This window comes from Larimichthys crocea, chromosome I, assembly GCF_000972845.2.
Source record: "Larimichthys crocea isolate SSNF chromosome I, L_crocea_2.0, whole genome shotgun sequence".
Taxonomy (NCBI): domain Eukaryota; kingdom Metazoa; phylum Chordata; class Actinopteri; family Sciaenidae; genus Larimichthys; species Larimichthys crocea.
Window position 1 is genome coordinate 29687687 of NC_040011.1, and position 18431 is coordinate 29706117.

Consider the following 18431-nt stretch of genomic DNA (forward strand, 5'->3'; position numbering starts at 1 on the left):
CCAATATTCAATATACAGCTCTGTTGTCTCCCCTTTTTAGTGACCAAAGGCTCATTGGGTTATTAATTTCAGTTCAATCCAATTCATTGACCACCTGCCTGCTACAAGTGCGCCCCAGCTGCAGAAGTTTGTGCTGAAATTGAAATTGTTGCTCATAGATGTATTGTGTGTGAGTGACTGAGCAATATTCATTCACACACATTTGCTCAGAGGAGTTTTCAAGTCACAGGTTTATCACCTAATAACACAGGTCTTTCATAGAGATCCAAACAGTCATCGTCACTGTTATATAATGAGAAAAAAAATATCAGAATCACCCATCTGTCACTGACAGATCTTTGGCTCTTGTGGTGTTCACCAAAACTAACACTTACACAGCTGAAAGAAATCAGCAATGTTATCTTTGCAAATAAAACCAAATGCTATAGAAGAAGCTCAACAAAAAAAGTCAGAGTGAAGTAAAAAGGCCTCCTTTAATTATTAAAAAACAGTGTGTATCTTTGTACAGACTACTGCTGTAGATAATTACACAAAAAAACGAGTTCCTTATAAATTCATTGTCCCTGATAATATTGGCTAAATGTTAATAGTACATTGGTTAAATAATAATGAATTGGACCAGACTGTTCCGTGTTGCCAAGGGAGAAATTTCTGCAGAGCCGTTTTTATATTAACTGAGTGTTTTGGCACTGGACATACAGTTCTTGTAAAGCGTTCAAACTGACAAATCTGCAGCAATCTTCTTCTTTTTGTAATAGCATAATAGGCCAAGGTTGTGCAGTATAAAATATTTTGCTTGGCACTTGACATGAAAAATGTTCCTCTGAGTGTTTTCCTCCCACACGTTATAGACATTAATATAAAAGTTTTATTTTCTATATCCACATCCATTCATACGACCACTGTCAATAGCAGTAAGAGGTAGTGTACAGGAAGAAGTTACAAACACCACACAGAGTTTGAGTCCAAGACCTTCTTTATTATTAGAAATAACGTGAGACAGTTTGGCCTTTTTAAGTCTTTTTACAAGTTTAATCTACACTGTGCAATTAAGAGTGTTTCTCTACATTGTAGGTTTGGTGTGAAGTTGTGTGTAGTGAAGATGTTTAATGCATGATTATACTCATTGTGTGGAGAACACAGTGTGTTTGTGCAGCCATCGACAGTGTCCTTCTCCATGCAGAACTCACCATTTTACAAACGTATGTACACAAAATAGATAGACAATTAAAAAAAAGATATAAAAGAAAAAGTGTCAACCCAACAAAAGACATCACAACGTCATAGATATCTTTACCAGCTGTCAGAAAATATTCTTACAGTATAAGAATATTTCTCCATCTTAGAAATTATAGATGAAGCTCTCTTAAAAGTGTATTGTCTTTCTTGCACTGGTTTACAATAACAAAGTGTAAAACACACAAAGATATTCATGTTCTTCTTTCTCAGTGATTTGTTCCTTAAGAGGCTTTTCTACAGTAATTATAATAATAATTACTTAATTCATTACCTGACATCATTAAACATTGTATAAGACTGTACAACAACACTGACTGCAGTAAAACACACATAATAGAAATGCAGAGAAGCGTGGACACAATGGGAGCCAGAAGATTACTGTGAAGAGATACGGGCTGTACAGTAGGCAGTGGCAGGTCAAAACATGGCACAGGAGAGGAGAAATGGAAAGGGAAGCAGATGTGAGACTGGATTGCATGCACATTGATAGGGCAAGGCAAAGGAGAAATGGGGAAATCAGGGCAAGTCATGTGAGGAAACAGATTGCCGAGGGCTAGAAGTGATGGCTGATGATGGACTCCCAGAGACGAGCATGAGACAGAAAGAGGAGAGACAAAGAGGCAGCAAAGGAGAAAGAAGACAGCCCAGCGTTTGATGTGAAAGAGCTGCAGGAGGAATACTTCCCAAAGTAATTCAAGCCGGTTACAGATACGGACAAAAGTAGACAAAAAAAGAGAGATCAGGATAAAGTGTCTCATTTAAAGAAGCTGATGAGTGGCTGGAGGAAGAGTCCCAATGTCCCCAGAACACACACTGTCACAAAAACCCACAGGAAGATCCTGTCGATGACCATGGCGACATATTTCCAGTCATCCTCCACCTGAGGAAAAGAAGAGACTTTAGGTGGTGTATATATATATATAACCACAAAAAAAAAATCACTGTGCTCAGTGTGTCAAGGCTAGAGCTCTGTGGCTATAAGGTGTGTGTGTGTGTGTGTTTGTGTGAGTTTATGACAGGCTGAGAGAAACACCCGTGTTTTTACCACACATCTGGCTATGTGGAGTAGTTTGAACAGTGTGCCTGTGTGTGTGTGTGTGTATATATATATATAGTACGATTCCTTGATCAGTCAGGTGTGGACAATAGGATCATGGCTGCACTGACCGTAATGCCATTATGTGCCTATAGTGGAGGCAGTATGCCTATTCTGCATGCATCAAAGAAAGAGCCCAGCTTTGCTAAGAAAAGATGAAGCTGAAGCAACAAATGTATCAGGGCCATCCAGGAGTGTGCAGGAGGCGTGTGCAAAGCCTTCCATCTGCAACAAACAAGCAGCTTTACACTCTCTTTATAGCCCTGTGTAAACGGCTTCTACACCCTTTACTACACGAGGAGAGATAACACACACAGAGTGCACACATAGAGTATACAGTAGCTTTGTTGTTGTGTGTTTATCTTTATATGTGTGTTGCCAAAAGGTCAACCATTTATTTTAGGGTTAAGATGCTCTGGTAGGCAAAATGTGTTAATGCAACTGGGTGAAAATCCTGACCTTCATTTTGTTCTGATCATCTTTAATTAACCCCACAAAGCACCATACTGTACAGTCAGTCAAACCACCAGTTAGAGTAATCTGATCATTTCAGCTTCACACCACAGAAAACTCAAGCTTGTCTTCGTACCTCTTTGGCTTTGTTGCGAGTCCTCATGTTCTCTGCGATGTACTTCACACTCTCTATGGCCTGCTTGATCTCAGGTGACACCACGGAGAAGGCAACAACAGCGTTGACAGGCGAAGGGGCATTCAGGGGCCTCGGCAGCTTGCGTAGCTCTGACTCCTGGGGCCCCTGTGTCTGGGGTGCCTGGGGAGGTTGGGGTGGCACCATTGGGGGAGGCACAGGAGTCGGTACCTCCTTGCCTCTGTAGGGGAACCTTCTGTTCATATCCCGGTTCATGTCACGGTTCATCTCGCCGTACTCCACACAGTTCATGGAGCCACCAGTTGAGGTGGCCCCTCCTCCTCCTCCTCCTCCTGCACCACCATCCAGTGGTGGACACGCTACACCCCCAGTTATACCGCCAACACTTACACTCCCTGAGCCACTTCCAATGCTACTTTTTCTCTTTTTGTTTCCTCCGCTGCTCCCTCCTCCTCCACCACCCAACCCTCCGGTAATACTTGCAGGGGAGGAGCAGCCCTGGTCAATAGGCCTCCTCATCAGCATCACCCTGGGCAGCACCCCGAGGAACACAGCCCTCACCCACTCTGGCATAGTGTGAGTCATTGGGGTGCGGTAGTGGACATTGAGCACAAAGACAGTGATGACGATGCTGAGCGTGACAAAAATCATGGTGAAGAGGAGGTACTCGCCAATCAGAGGGATGACGAGCGACGTCGAAGGGATGGTCTCTGTGATGACCAGCAGGAACACAGTGAGGGAGAGGAGGACGGAGATACACAAAGTGACCTTCTCGCCGCAGTCAGATGGGAGGTAGAAGACCAGCACCGTGAGGAAAGAGATGAGAAGGCATGGGATGATGAGGTTGATGGTGTAAAAGAGAGGAAGGCGGCGGATGTAGAAGGAGTAGGTGATGTCCGGGTAGATCTCCTCGCAGCAGTTGTACTTGATGTCATGCTTGTATCCTGGTGCGTCAATGATCTCCCATTCTCCACTTTCCCAAAAGTCTTTCAGGTTCACCTGATTAACATGAATGGAAGTTATTTCATATGTTAGAAAAACATATGAAAACAAGTCAATAGTTCAAATGTTCAGAAGTTGTTTTCTGACAAGTAAGAGATTTAATCAAACTTTGGGCCATTTTTTGGGATGTGAGCACATAAAAAGAGTATTTAGCTAATTAAATGCTCCTCCCAATATCTCTACAATTTCAAAGTTCTCACAAAAATATTGTCATAAACATGAGGAATAAAATTTCACAGCAACTAGAGAGCCAGGATCTCCCACTAACCTTTGAGCCAATAAGCACCAAGTCAATCTTGGCTTTGTCGTAGGTCCAGGAGCCAAATTTCATGGAGCAGTTCTGGTAGTCAAAGGGAAAATAGGTGATGTCCATGGGGCAGGAGGATTTGAAAATAGCCGGAGGAACCCAGGTGATGGTTCCATCAAACTTCAGCAGAGCTTTGGTCTTGTCTTCTACCAGGAAGTCACCTACAGCACTGTGAGAGAGGATTTCCAAGGAGATGTAAATGTCATTTCACTTCAAAGCAACAATTAACTCAAAAGGTCAGAGGATGGAGAGCTTTATTAGCATGTAGCAGCTTGAGGGCTAACTCTGCATTCAGACTGACAAGGACCACATCATGGTACTAACAAATGACTTAATAAAGTTGTTTAATGGGTAGCTATAATATATATCATCTTCTATTAATACTAGCATTTGTGTACTAAAACTTACTTGTTATACAAAACAATGTCTGGCCTCCAAATTTTATTAGACGGAACTCGTATGAACTCAATCCCATCATAGTCAACAGGGGCCCATTTCAGTTTGTAGTCGTTCCAGACCTAAAAGACAGACACAACTTTGCATAACTCACTGAGTACAAATAATATGACATAAAAACATCACGTCAATCATCACTCACATGTCTCAGCCACAGATTGGTTTCCATAATCTGATTCACCTCATCCTGTACGCATAGAAAGGAAACATTAGTCAGCAAGAGAAAATTGATGACATTTCTGCTTTGACAAATTTAGTTGCTCCCTTTCTACTCTTACCACTTTAACCAGTTGAGATATGGAGACTTCAAACTCCACTGTAACTGGATCAGATACATTCTCCACAGGTCGGATGAACTGGTTGTACCTCCTGAACAACCTCCGAAATAATCTGTCCTCCCCCTTTGATGAAAAACAGCCTATGAAGAAGAGAAGAAGAGAAGAAGGACATTTTAATCCCCTTTCAAAGATACCCAAGGTTTTTAGTGTTGTGGTTCATATTTATTGTGAATGTTTCACAATAACAAATACACATTTTTGTTTTTTAATCTACAAAAGGAGTAGTTATTAGTAGTTATTGTGTTCATGTTTTTCAATTTTTGTCTGTAGTGTTCACTGATAGTTAAAAGGTGGGAGTTGTCATTTTGCATTTACTGTGTTAAATGTGGATTAATGTCATGGAGCCTTTGAAGAATGCAAGTAAATTTGCCATGACTTCCATATTATGAAAAGGTTAGCCAGTAAAAATGACTTAACATTTAGGTCTCAAATGAAAATCTTCCAAAGATACAGTGATTGTTATGTTTGCTGATTGTGTATGACAGAAACGATCACATTGAGTCCACACTGCCTTCTGAACAGCTTCAACATTTCCTTGTTTCACTTTGTAGCAACAACAGAGAGAATAAGCAACACACACACACACACAACTCCACCGCTGTTAATGGATTCACAATCACAAAAATCATATTTACTCTTATTTCTAGAGGTATCCATCTATCCATGCAGACAGTTTAAATTTATTTCCTGAGATATTTGCATCCGTCACCTCTCTGATACAATGAAGGTGAATGTAATTTTGTTTGCAGTGGTTTGTTTACTTTAATTACCACAAATTGCCATGTACTTGAGATGCGTAGTCAATATCCCGGACAAATAAAATCTACGTCAGATTCCACAGGGGGCAAGAGGGAAAACGGAAAATATGTTTGTTTGATTTAGTTGAATTGACCTCGAACTGTTTAATCAATGTCTCTTTGCTTTAGATGGAGTCAACGCTGAACGCAGAGAGATCGAAGTGTGTTTTGAGAGGCATTTCTATAGCTGATTTGCCTGCAAGCTTTTAGGAAATCTTCAAACACAAGATTCTTTAAGCGAAAAAAAAAATAAAACAGTGTGCTGTTGGCCAGAGTGTGTCTGAAGAAGTGTGTGTGTGAGCAGGCTTAGTGTGCTGGCTTTGTGTGAAGCTGGCCTGAAGGTCATATTGTGGAAAACTGCCACGAGTAACACTGGTGCCTAGGATGGCACAGCGATCTACGCCTGTCCAAGCAGAAAATATTGCCTCACTTGGGACAGCACACACTTACACCACCAGCACAACCTCACAAATGCTGCGCCAACGGCGTCAAAGAGCTCCATATCCTCTACCATATAACAACACAGACATAAAAAACATCTTTCATCTTTCAACGTCTTCCATATCTTCATCCTCTTTTTTTGGTTTTATTCCAATGAGCAGCCTCTTTTCTCTGTTGACCTTTTTTCTGGGAAACTAAACAAAGCGTTGTCACCATTGTCAGTCAGTCCCATTGAACATCCTTGGACTTTTAACTGACTGATTCATTTTGTTCAGACACATTGAGGCAAATAATAAGAAAAAGATTCTTGCAAAAGGGGCCAACCGTTCCCATTATAGCTTCAGTCCAAGAAGTGAGGCACACATTATTCATCGCAGTCCCAAACTATCAAACTTGCACTTACTAAGCCTTGTGAACCAGAGATAGAGGAGAATGTGCTTCACCAAAAGGGCAAATGGGTCACAACCCATATACACACAAATAGCCACATTCACTAAAAAGGTTTGTTTCCTTGACAACGGCTAAATAAAATATGATCCTTCAATTGAACACTTTCTGTCAGTGAACTCTCTGCAGACCAGAGAGATGTAAAAACCGGTTCACAACCTTACTTTAAATTTGTTTGTTTTTTTATTCTTCATCAACATCCTCAAAGATTTCATAACTATTTGTATTTGTTGCCTTAACACTGAAATACTGTAAAGGTTACGTACATACAAGCTACATTTGTACTCTAAAATTTGTAATGGAGTTAAAAGTGAGCTATCTAACACACATTAGTGGCAAAAAAAAAAAAAACACCTGAAAATATGAATTAGAAATATAAACGGATCGTTGCAGGCTATTACAGATTAGTTCAGTAGACGGTGGTTGTTGTTGTTTTTGTAGAAAATAAGTGGAAATCAGCAACATAACTGACCATATGAGCGGGTCTTATTTCTGACATGTACTCAACTTTAGTATCACCAATGCACTGTGCATGTCCTCTGATCCCGTAAGACAGTATAACAGATTCATATACCTTAAATAAAAATAGATTTTCAGTAGGGACGGTACTTTAATAAAGCCTCCTTTTTTTTGAAGAACCTATGCTGAAAGAAATATTTCATATTCACTGTCCATACAGTAAAGTCATAAAGTCTATTTATTGCCGTTGGGAGTATACGTAGATGAATATCTTGCAGACATCTCAGATTACAGTCTATCTGGTCTAGACTTCATATTGTTCATTTCCTCATGCTGACATACTTTCCAGGGCCGGGGAAATAATGATGTAATTGTAGTTCGCCTCATGTTAGTTTATTTTAGGGTCTATCTGAATACAAAGCACATTAGAGTCTAACAATGATAACAAAGAAACCCAGTGAACACACTTTTAAACCTTAAGAGTTACATTTTATAGGTTTTAAAAACAATTTTAATTTTTGTAATGTTTTTTCCCCTCACAGGGGACAAACACAGCTCAGGGACTTACCAAGCTAAAAACTGAAAAACACTTACATAATCACAACATCTGGTGCGCATAAAACAATGACACACAACAACAAACACACACTCGAGACAATATTTAGTCCTACATAAAGGTCAAAGTAAAACCATGAACAGAACGTTGCAGCGACTATGTATCCCAATATTACAGATGCAATTGAGTTTAAATCTTTATCACTCCCTCGCTTAAATTTATGATGATGAATTTCAAGTTCACTCTGCACAGTGCAGACCAGTGGAGGTATAAACCACTGAGGTAAATGAAAATCATGATTATGATTATTCCCACAAAGTCACATGCCAACAGGCAGAATTATCCTGAGAAGAAAACTAACTAAAAATAAATTAAAACCTGTCAGATCTTGTTCTAACACTCTGGGTAAGAAGTTGCATTGTACTATAGTGACTCTCAAGAAGTTTTCTGAGGTCACTAGCAGAGACGAGTTGAGTCTTAAAGCTTAATGAAAAAGCTTCTCTCCTGAGGCGCTTGTGTAATTTCAGCTCTTGGTACCTGCCTTGAAAACTGCCCGCTGCTCCCTGATTCGCTGTACTGCCAGAACCTCGTTTAAACCTCTAATTGGGCGAGGGGAAACCAGGGCAATTATAATCTGTCAATTAATTGGACCTTTTGTTCTCTGTGACAGAAAAAAAAATGAAGCCAATATTTTTTTTTTTCTCTCTGTTGGCACAGTCACTCTCTTAATTCCCTTCTTTGTTCTGCCACTGAAGATCTTCAGTAGATTTAATTTAAAGGAAGTTAATTATAACCTTTGCCCTTTCACCTAACCAGATGATTCTGCAGTATTTAATGTGAGGACTTAATTTGTGTGGCACAAGAGAATTTATGAGTTTGAATTAAAGTAACAGAGAGTGAGTGATAAAACTAAATTTACACTACAATTAAGGACGATTTATAAAGATCTATCTTCCTTTAGGGAAATGCACGCTTTTACAAAGCTAAAGTAAGTTAAGTTCCAATTGATCCAGCTGGGGAATTATATTTTTCAACAGGTTCATAAAGATTTGATATATTACACTCAGAAGAAGTTTACTTAATAGCAAAGACTAACAGGTTGTACTAAAGTGCATATTATATAGTCTACAACCAAGTGTCATTGCAGTACTTTTACATCAGCATTATAACATGCTGAAGTTTTGCAGGGAAAATGTTTGCATAATGTTCATTATCTTAGTTTGATAACATGCTCACACATTTAATTAGCACTAAATTTTGTCTTTAATTTTTCAAGTTAAAATTCTGACCTCATGATGATACTAAAGTTAAGAGATGACCAATCACAATTCATCCTGAGGCAGACATTTATGAAATCATCATCATCTCAGTCAAAGTGGTAAACTAACATTGCAATCCCTGGAGCCGCTGCTAACATGGCTAAAAATGTACCATTAGAAACGTCAACATTGGCTCCAAAAGTCATTTTTGACCAAACGTGTCTCTTATCAATTCTCTTGTCGGAAGCCATGAAACAAATAATCGCTGCAGACAGAGCTGTCTTCGCCTCTGATGATGAAAATTACATGACATTAGCGTGACAGTCAAGTTTAATTTTCCTAGGCATGTGCTCTTTCCTTTCGTCTTTGTGGTGCACTAACAAAGTGATGAGGCTTTGTTCCTCAGTCATGCATTTCACCCTTAAATAGCGACATTGATTTAGAATTAGCAAAACCAAGCAGTGAGTCTGCTTCTGTCTCTTGTGGATACAGGAGCCTAAAAGCTGCAGATAGACCCGTGGCCTGTGGGAGGCTCTTTGATCAGGCATGTGCTTAACAGGATGAGCCTGGGAGCGGAGTGGTGGACACTGAAGGAACTAATTACCTTCCAATAATACACTGCTGACAGTATGTGTGAGTGCATGGAGGAGAACTACAAAGAGATGGAGAGAAATGGCAGGGAGACAAGATAGGGGGAGAAAAGTGACAGAAAGAACAGGCTGGAGAGAGCTCTCCAGGGTTTGTGATGGCCTGACTGTGACATGTTGAATGACGCACAAGGGGAAGCGCAGTGATTACTGCATGTGCTGTGACCATCCCCATTATGCATATGGTGCACGTTTTAACCTATGTGTGTCTTCATGTATGAAGGCTCGTCTATGTACTGTACATACATGTAACTGTTTGTTCCTTTGTGTATGCACATGTTCCTATATATGACTCAATCTGAATAGCATATGATTTTTTTTTTTCACTGATGCATGAAATTAAACAGTTCCTTGCCTCCATGCTTCTATTTGAGAAGATGTGGGAGGTCTGAGGTCAGATTCTCGGCATATGTTATGAGATATAGAAAGATGGGTCATTTTTTCAAATGTGAAGATATTTAAGAAACCTTTTCCAATAATATTTTTACATTAAAAACTTGAACAAAACTTTTGCAGGTGGTGCCTTTAATCCTACGCAACATCAACACATAATTCACATATGTCTCAGCCGAGTTATGGCAAAAATGTACAAGTCTACAATTACCTAATATTACATAGAGACAATCTGGACAAAAAAAAAAGATTATACAAAATGTAGATTATACTAAATGTAACACTTCCCTCACATTTACTCTGATGTTGCTGTGTGTGTCACACCACAGTCAGCGAAGGAACGTTTATCCCTCTGTAACTCAAGATCGGAGTCAACACATCAACAGTCCCTATGAAATTTCTCTAAAAAAGTAATGAGCTAGAACAAGGACAACAAACACCGTTTGTGTCATTTAAACTCATCCAGTCAATTTATCCTCGGCCGTGATGAATGAGGTAAGCAGACAGCCATGCAAACAGGTACGTTGGAGGGAAATATAGGGACAGCACTTCAGCTGAGTGCTTTTAAAGGTGATAAAACTCATTCGACTGAAGAGTTTAATGACGGATCCGACAATGTGCTTTCATGTGACTGATTATGACCTTTAATAGCTGGGATTGACATATATTTTTAATCCTAAAAACAGCTTCATGTCGTCACATTTATGGAGGTGCCTACTGCTGTATGCTGCTGCAGCACTCTGGTCTTACGCTCAGAAACACGGTTTGGAAGCCGTGTCGGCCTCACACCATTTCACAGCTCTGCAGTTGCAGCTGCAGGTAATTGACTAATCAGTATTATTGTGGAGTTATCTCTCCTGCGGTGAGGCCGGAGGAGGCCTGTTGATCGCACATGGTAGCAGCAATGACTGAATAACTGTTGAGAAAAGGCTTTTAAAAGCTCTGTGCTTCCACCTCATTTCAAGCTATTATCTAATTCTTACACTCAACACAAGAGGCTTTTTTTTTTCACAGCAGACATTTCGAAATCATAGCAGGTGTAACCAGTATCCTTAACCATGGCTCTGATCTATTCAAGTGGCTCATTAAGCTGCGACAGTGTGACAGTGAGTGTTTCATTATTCACGCCTGTGCTTTTCCAACTGTGTCGTGTCAAAATGTTCATTTCAAAGCTTTCACGGCTTTCTATGCTCTTTTAGGTGACATGTTCCTCCTGGTGTGTAAGGGGCTGCTGCTATAGGCTGCTCACATAGAGAAATGTGTTTCAATTCGGAAGGAGCCAGAAAGAACTAAAAAAGTAGCTTTCTGACCCATTCGGGAAAGATGAGCAGCCGCCAAAGTGATCAAGTTGTAATAAGGTTAACAAGTTCATCTTCAGCCAGACCCTCACCTACAGCCTGAAGCTCTGAGCAGTGGAAAAGTAGTGAGATAATGGATACAGGAGATCAAATTACTTAATAGCAGTAGTTATTGTTCAAGGCAGAGTGAGAGAATCGAGGCAGCGGGAGCTTCTCTCTTCAACACCAACAGGATGGCTGTAAATAAAGATGACCAACAGCAGAGTCGTACCAAATAGGGAAGACTCTGACCTAAGGCATGCTGGAAAGTTATGTTTTATTCTCAGGATCCATCAGTAGGAAGGAAATTCTTAAAGAAAGTCAGCTGTTTTTCATGACAAAGACACGGGTTCATGTATGTGCCACACTGTACTGATTCATTCTGAGGAGGAAGCAATGACACTGAAACAAGTTTTGTAGCAAACTGAAATCATTCATCACCATCATGGTTAAAGAAGTTTGTTTAAACCTGGAAGGTGACAGAGATAACAGAGACTTGCCATACTTTTTATATCTCTTTGTATATATTTTATATTTCATGTTTATTGCTTGTTTTGCACTGGGAATATAAGGGAAACTGAATTTCAATTCCCTGTATGTCATGTACAGTGTTGACAATAAAGTTGACTTGGCTTGACATGTTGAAGCCTAACCTGGTGATCGAGTTTCACATCAAGTTCAAACAAACAAAGAATGACCGCAGACAATCAAAGTACCAAGACCATGATCAAACTCGATCCAGATCACTGTAGAATGGAAAGAGACTTGAAATGCAAGACTTACACTTAAGAAACTACAAGTGACATGGATGTTGTATCATAAACTTATGAGAAGGGGGTTTAATCCCTGTCTGTTAACCATCAAAGTTTAAACACTAAGACACCAAGCACACTTCGCTACTGCTAATAAGGAAGATATGACTTATGTGAGAAGGAAATACAGCAATAAATAATGCTGTGGCATGTGAAGGCTGCAGCCTGCAATCATCTGCACTCTATGTTATCTGCTTGACAGACATTGTTGGTAGAACATAGATGTGAAGGCAAAATGCTCAAATATTCCTGGCCTCCATCTGAGGCATTTCTTGTCTTGCTCCACCTCATGTATAGCTCTAACTCCTTCTTTCTCACCTCCTCTCCTTCATCCTGACTCAGTTCAACGCCAGCACTGAACACCAGGATGTCCCAGAGGAAACAGGCAGCAGGGATGTCTGGGGGAGGATGTCTTTATATGTGTGTGTGAAAAAGAGAGTGAAAGTGTGTGTGTGTGTGTGTGGTAGTTGGAAGGGAGTATGACGGTTTAAGCCAATCCATAGGGAGGAGGGGGTGGTGGGTAGAAAAAGGCCTCTCTGCCTGTGGTGGTTAGACTGCATGTGTGCGTGGGACAGGATGGGGGTGGGTTCAGTTGCAATAATCACGCGACAATCGTGTTAAGAGGATCCTGAAGCCACCACACAGTCCTTAAGCCACACGCAGAGTAACACATACATACACTCTGCAGCTATATTGCTTCTGGGAGAGAAACCAGAGAGCGGTTCTTTAGTTCCAAACTCAGAAGATTGTTTAAGTCTGGCAGAGGAGCTTGATGGTGCTGCGATGCGAGCAGACGACTTCATACAAGCAGACTACAGGAGCTACATGCTGATGGTAGAAAGAATGTTTGATTGTTGCTTTTTATTCCTCCACCTTTGATTCAAGACATCCGTGTGTTTTTGAATAATTAGCAGCGTGCACTTCCTGCTCTCCTGGGCAGAAGTTGTTCAAAAAAAGGCAGATCCTCGACACACAGCTGCAGCCTATTAAAACGCACAGTAAAATGAGATAAATGGTCATGCCTGAAACATAATGCGGATCAGATCATTATAATGCAGGCATGGCTGGACGTCTCTCTCTGATATTCCTGCTGGAGATGCTGCAGGCAAAATGCATCATGCAATTTCCATCAATTTAATCTGCACGCTCCTGAAATACACTGAGGTGAACTGCAATCTATCACACAGGCTGTTACTTTATTTTGAATGTTGCAACTCCAACTAACCCCAATCCCCATGTTCTTTCATATCTCTTACTTGTTACCTCAAAGCTACTCCAACCAGATTTTATTTTCGTCTGCAGGATCAGCGTTTTCTCTGTAATGGGGACAAATCACCCAATCCTGGATGGCAGGAGACAATACCTTCTGCAGCCCACTAATCAGTCCCCCACTGGGAGTGTGTGTGTGCATATTTGTGTGTCAATGTGTGTTTTTCCAGGCACTTATCTGCATACACAGGCCTTATACAGAATCATAAAGCCCAACCAGCCATTGAGGGATTGAAGGAAGGATAGGTGGAGAACAGAGTGTGGTAAAATCCACTCGTTTTCCTGGTGGTTTTTAAACCACCTCCAACGAGCGAGCACACAGATTTTCCTCTCACTTCAGAAAAATCTGTTCTGCTGTAAGTGGATTGACAGTCTTCCCTTCACAGCAGACTTGTCCTGTTTCCTTTTGAAATTCACCCAGTTCAAGGGCAAAGCGACAAAGTGGTCAGCTGTAGCAAATCTCTCTCTCCAGCTAAAGAGAATGACAGAGGGAGGAGGAGTAAGGCAGAGGCACATCCCTTCATGTCAGCTCACGAGTCTGCATCAGGTTACAGGATGTGTGAAGCCAGAGTCTTTACATGACGTCTGGAGCGTGACAGTACGAAGGCACTTAGCGCTGCTCCCATGGGAGGGACAACATCTGGGACAACCTCACTGCTGCTCTCTCAGGGCTTTAGAGTATAAAAAAATAACAAAATGTTTAACATAGCAGTCATTTAACCTATAGACAGAATCCTTCAGTCTGGTTTTCAGGATGAGAAAGCCAGCCTTGGCCATCAATTTAATAAAAAGACACCTCAGAATTTCAGCACAACTATTTAAATGAGATAGTAATGCTGGTAGGTAGTAGGCTGACTAGCTCAGCTTTTGACTTCACTGGAAATCATATGATTTGGTGAGGTTAACTTTGACTTGTTGGCTTATTGATTTTGTTTAGAAATAGTAGAAGGACACAGCTTACTAAAACACCTACTTTTACTTCCTATTACCTAATGATTAGTGCACCAGTGAGCTCAGTAGGTAGGATGTGCATCCCATGTACAAAAGCTCAGTCCTTTCTGCAGCAGCCCAGGGCAGGGCCAACTATGACCTGTGACCCCTTGTTACATTTCATCCCTCCTCTCTCTCCCCACCATCCACCATCCTGTCACTAACTGCTACTGTCTGATAAAAGTTCAAAAATCCTCATAAGTATCTTTAAAAAACAAAAACTTATGATTGGAAGCTAAATGATGACAACAAAAAGGGTCAAGAAAGATGAAATTGTTGCTAAATGCTGTTTTATCCCCTTTCATTTGGCAGAGTATCTTCAATTTATGATGTTGATTCTAATCCACAGAAAAAGACATGATGGCATGCACGTTACCACTTTAAAGCAAGTTATTTTATCCTCCACAAAGATGCATATCCATTATGCTTGGTGCTCCCTTCGGTAAGACACTCTCCCAAGAAACCTGCATCTGTGTACTCTTTGTGGATGTGAATAAGGAATGCGAGTACAGGACTAAAATAACCATTCGCTTACGTCTTAACGCAGCACTAAGCATTTATCTTTGTTTCTGTCTGGGAGCCGTTCAAGGACCCCGATTCAGAATGTGCTGTTATAAACCACACAGGAGACGTGAACTGAAGATGAAGGATGATAGAAAAGATGTTTAGAGGAGATTTTTGAAAACAAGGAAGAAAGTGATATAGAGACAACCTCTCAAAATGATCCAGCTTTGATTTAAAGTCACAAACTGCACACATTAAACAAAACTTTTTCTGATAACTTCATTTGTTTTACTGTAGCATCAATTCCAAGTACCACTGGTTAACATCCGCCTGCAGGTAAACCTTAAAGCAAGACTTTCTACAGCATCTGTCCTCTACCTGACCTCTGACCTCTGTGGGTGGAGGCAGCCCACGAACTCAGTATTGAGCTGCTGCTGCTGGAGAACCGTACTGTATGTCATAAATGTGTTGGCTCGTTTTGCGCACGCATGGCTGCTTCACAGTAGCTCCAGGGGCTGAGGTATCAGCTATGATGCGACATGTCACGATCACAGATCATCATCTCTAAAGAAACCTACACCTTGCATGCATGTTAAAATGTCTTGTCTGGATGTATGCATGCAGCATTAGTGGCTCTGTGCGTTTCTAGAGAAAAACAGGATATTATAATCCACAGGCAGGTGGGATTATAATCCTGGGAAAAGCATGGAGCAGCAAAAAGGACGCACAGCTTCACTTTTAAAATCAGCCACTGAGCTTTTAATCACAGTATAATTCAGGCTGGCTGTTAAATAAGCGCACAAACTGCCAGATGAAAGTAAAACGTGGTTAAATGTGTCATCATCATGCTCAAGTTCCGTTTGAAACCATGTCAGCGTTTAGTCGCTGGATTATTATTTTTTTTACTCACACAGACGCGCACAGGGGAGGCAACTGAAGTTGGGAGTGACAACAGAAAACTTAGAGCCAGTGTAATGAACAAGGCAAGCCATTTACGCCAGTCCTAAATAAGGTGATCCTAAAGTAACGAGTCACTTTTTGCGAGTCCAGCACGGCTGCGTCTTACCTTGCGCTGCGAGGAGCACCAGCAGGAGGATGTTTGTCAGATTCCCGGAGAAATGCATTGAAACATCGGAGCCTGGAGATGCTTTCTGCGAATAAAGGATTAACGCTGACGATTGAAGTCTTGTCAATAACCCACTGTAGGCGTCTGTGAAGGCGTGAAATTAGAAAAACATTTTCCTTTGCGCTCCCGAGCGTGGAGACGTTGGACTCGCGGTGCGCTCTGCCAACGTGAACAACTTCTGCACGTCCCGCCTTCCTCCGTCCCTGCGTCCCACACCCCCACCCACTCACCCACTCACCCAAGGGCCAAACCAAGCGTCCTGACTCACAGTGACTCACAGGTGATAAGTTTGGAGTGATGCCATTCTTAAAAAGTCATTATTTTCTTTAAGAATAAGAAGTTTTCTCTGGTTATGTTTTAATTTGATCTATCTATCTATCTATCTATCTATCTATCTATCTATCTATCTATCTATCTATCTATCTATCTATCTATCTATCTATTAAAATGATAAATTTGGCAGCATTTATCATCTCATACCCAAAGAATTATCCACATCTGCTCAATATAGAGAAAGATGCAGCACACACACACACACACAAACACGCAGACACACACAACAAGATCACATATTTTCACTGCTGAGCTATAAATGACCTATTTAGCCACTTAATTGATTTTGTATGCATAACAATGCGAAGGCAGCTTAAAGCATTAGCTGCTCCATAATAGAGTCTTGGAGGCTGCAGAGTTTGCCCAATTCAAATAATGGAAAGCTATTAATGCAGAGCAGCACTACATGGAATTGCACTGTCGAGTATGCAAGTCCAAGTGACTCCTATATCATCTTTAAAGGAGAAAATGCAGTAGTAGTGGGTTTTAGATATTAGTGAAGTAAATATTAGAATTGATTTCCTGTCACTGAAATATCCTTAATATGTAATTTTGCTCTGTGCTACGATGAGGTAAGTTTGGGGAGTTATATCTCCTGAAATTAATCTTCAGTCCTTTAATCCACAGGATATTGTTTAACCTATTGTTGAAAACAGACATTCCTCCAAAGTTCATTGTTTGTCTTTTGTAAAACTCAGTCAGATATAAAACATAGGTATGTTTTATAAGGCAACACACACTGTAGCAGGATGTAGGAAAAAGCTTTTAATTGAATTGTCTCTTAATATTTCATGAAACTGTGCGAGTGGTTGTGTGTGCATGTATAGTGTATGTGTGTGTATACATGTTTTAGTATTCAACAACATGAGATGCGTCTGCTCTGCCACATATTCGCTCCTTTTAACTCACCTAACCTGGTTCTAATATTGAGTTTATACACACACATCGACACACGTGCACATTTATGGATATATACTCCATGGAAGATAATCAGAGACAAAATAGAAAAAGAGACACAGATCTAGAGTGTCAACTTTGTTTGGGGCATGGTGATGTGATGATAATGTGAGCAATGTGTGCTGCAACGCTGCTGCTGATTTTAAATGCTCAAAGTGGGTTGCATGTTAGCAGCTGGCAGGTCAAGAGCCAAAAGGCTGAAGACGATTGGAGTCAACCGAGGTTGTTGTTGAGGCTCGGAGGGGGAATACTGCGGTGATTAATTGGCTTTCATCGGCCAGCAGGAGGATAAACCTCAAAAGGACAAAAGAAGAAAATGATGCACAGTATAAAGTATAAAGAGAAGTTTTATTGGAGAGAATGATGTGGAGAGGGTGTGATGGGTGATGTGAAAGGGATGTGAAGGACAGCTAATCAAGAGAGAGAGAGAGAGAGAGAGACTCAGATCAGATGAGCATGAAATGTTAAAAAACTCCAGAATTGATAGAGAAGAGAAGAGAAGAGAAGAGAAGAGAAGAGAAGAGAAGAGAGGAGAAGAGAAGAGAAGAGAGATGCAGACTGGTTTCTCAGTCTGACAGTGAATTTATTTGCAGAAATGTATTTTTTTCATTCAGCAACATGCTGAGAAAAAGCTGTGAAAAGTCTTGACTTAACAGCCCGGACTGGGAAGGGCCATGAATGTTATAATTTTTCTGTCTTAATTAGTCTTTTCTGCCTCTTCTCCTATGGCGGCCTCCTCTTCTTCACCGTTAACCTTAACAGCAGTAAATCCATTCCAAGTGGCACAGGGGGAGCCTTTTTGACATTTAACACAAAAATAACAAACATTTGTAGGTATTTCCCCACGGCGTTGAGCTTTAATGCTAAAAGGTCAGCCTGTGACCTTTGTTATTTATTAAGCATTTTTCTCTCTAATTACCTAACTCTGTGTTTTCAGGGATAGAGTTACCAAGGTGCACATTTGTCTGAAAAAGATCTGGGTTTCTCAGTGATAACCTAATGACACCTCATTCACTTTAAATGGGCTTTCACTGGAATACAGAGAGCATTTGAAATGTT

At 40.7% G+C, this 18431-nt stretch overlaps 1 protein-coding gene across 1 annotated transcript; it reads right to left on the reverse strand.

The window, feature by feature from the left end:
• Window positions 1–971: 971 nt before the first annotated feature.
• LOC104935945 (neuronal acetylcholine receptor subunit alpha-3-like) lies at window positions 972–16298 on the reverse strand. Its single transcript, XM_010751861.3, has 7 exons — window positions 16023–16298; window positions 4986–5125; window positions 4850–4894; window positions 4660–4769; window positions 4213–4420; window positions 2925–3941; window positions 972–2119 (listed from the first exon to the last, which is right to left on the reverse strand). The coding sequence occupies exons 1-7, from the start codon at window positions 16078–16080 to the stop codon at window positions 1994–1996; spliced, it is 1704 nt and encodes a 567-aa protein (XP_010750163.2). The 5' UTR covers window positions 16081–16298; the 3' UTR covers window positions 972–1993.
• Between the last annotated feature and the right edge of the window lie 2133 nt (window positions 16299–18431).

Excerpts from the sequence above, each read along its gene's own strand:
- LOC104935945 (XM_010751861.3), bottom strand. The coding sequence starts at position 16,080 with ATGCATTTCTCCGGGAATCTGACAAACATCCTCCTGCTGGTGCTCCTC. Across the intron at positions 5,126-16,022 it reads GGTGCTCCTCGCAGCGCAAG|GCTGTTTTTCATCAAAGGGG; the intron begins GTAAGACGCAGC and ends TCTTCTTCATAG. Across the intron at positions 2,120-2,924 it reads CTCGCAACAAAGCCAAAGAG|GTGGAGGATGACTGGAAATA; the intron begins GTACGAAGACAA and ends TCTTTTCCTCAG.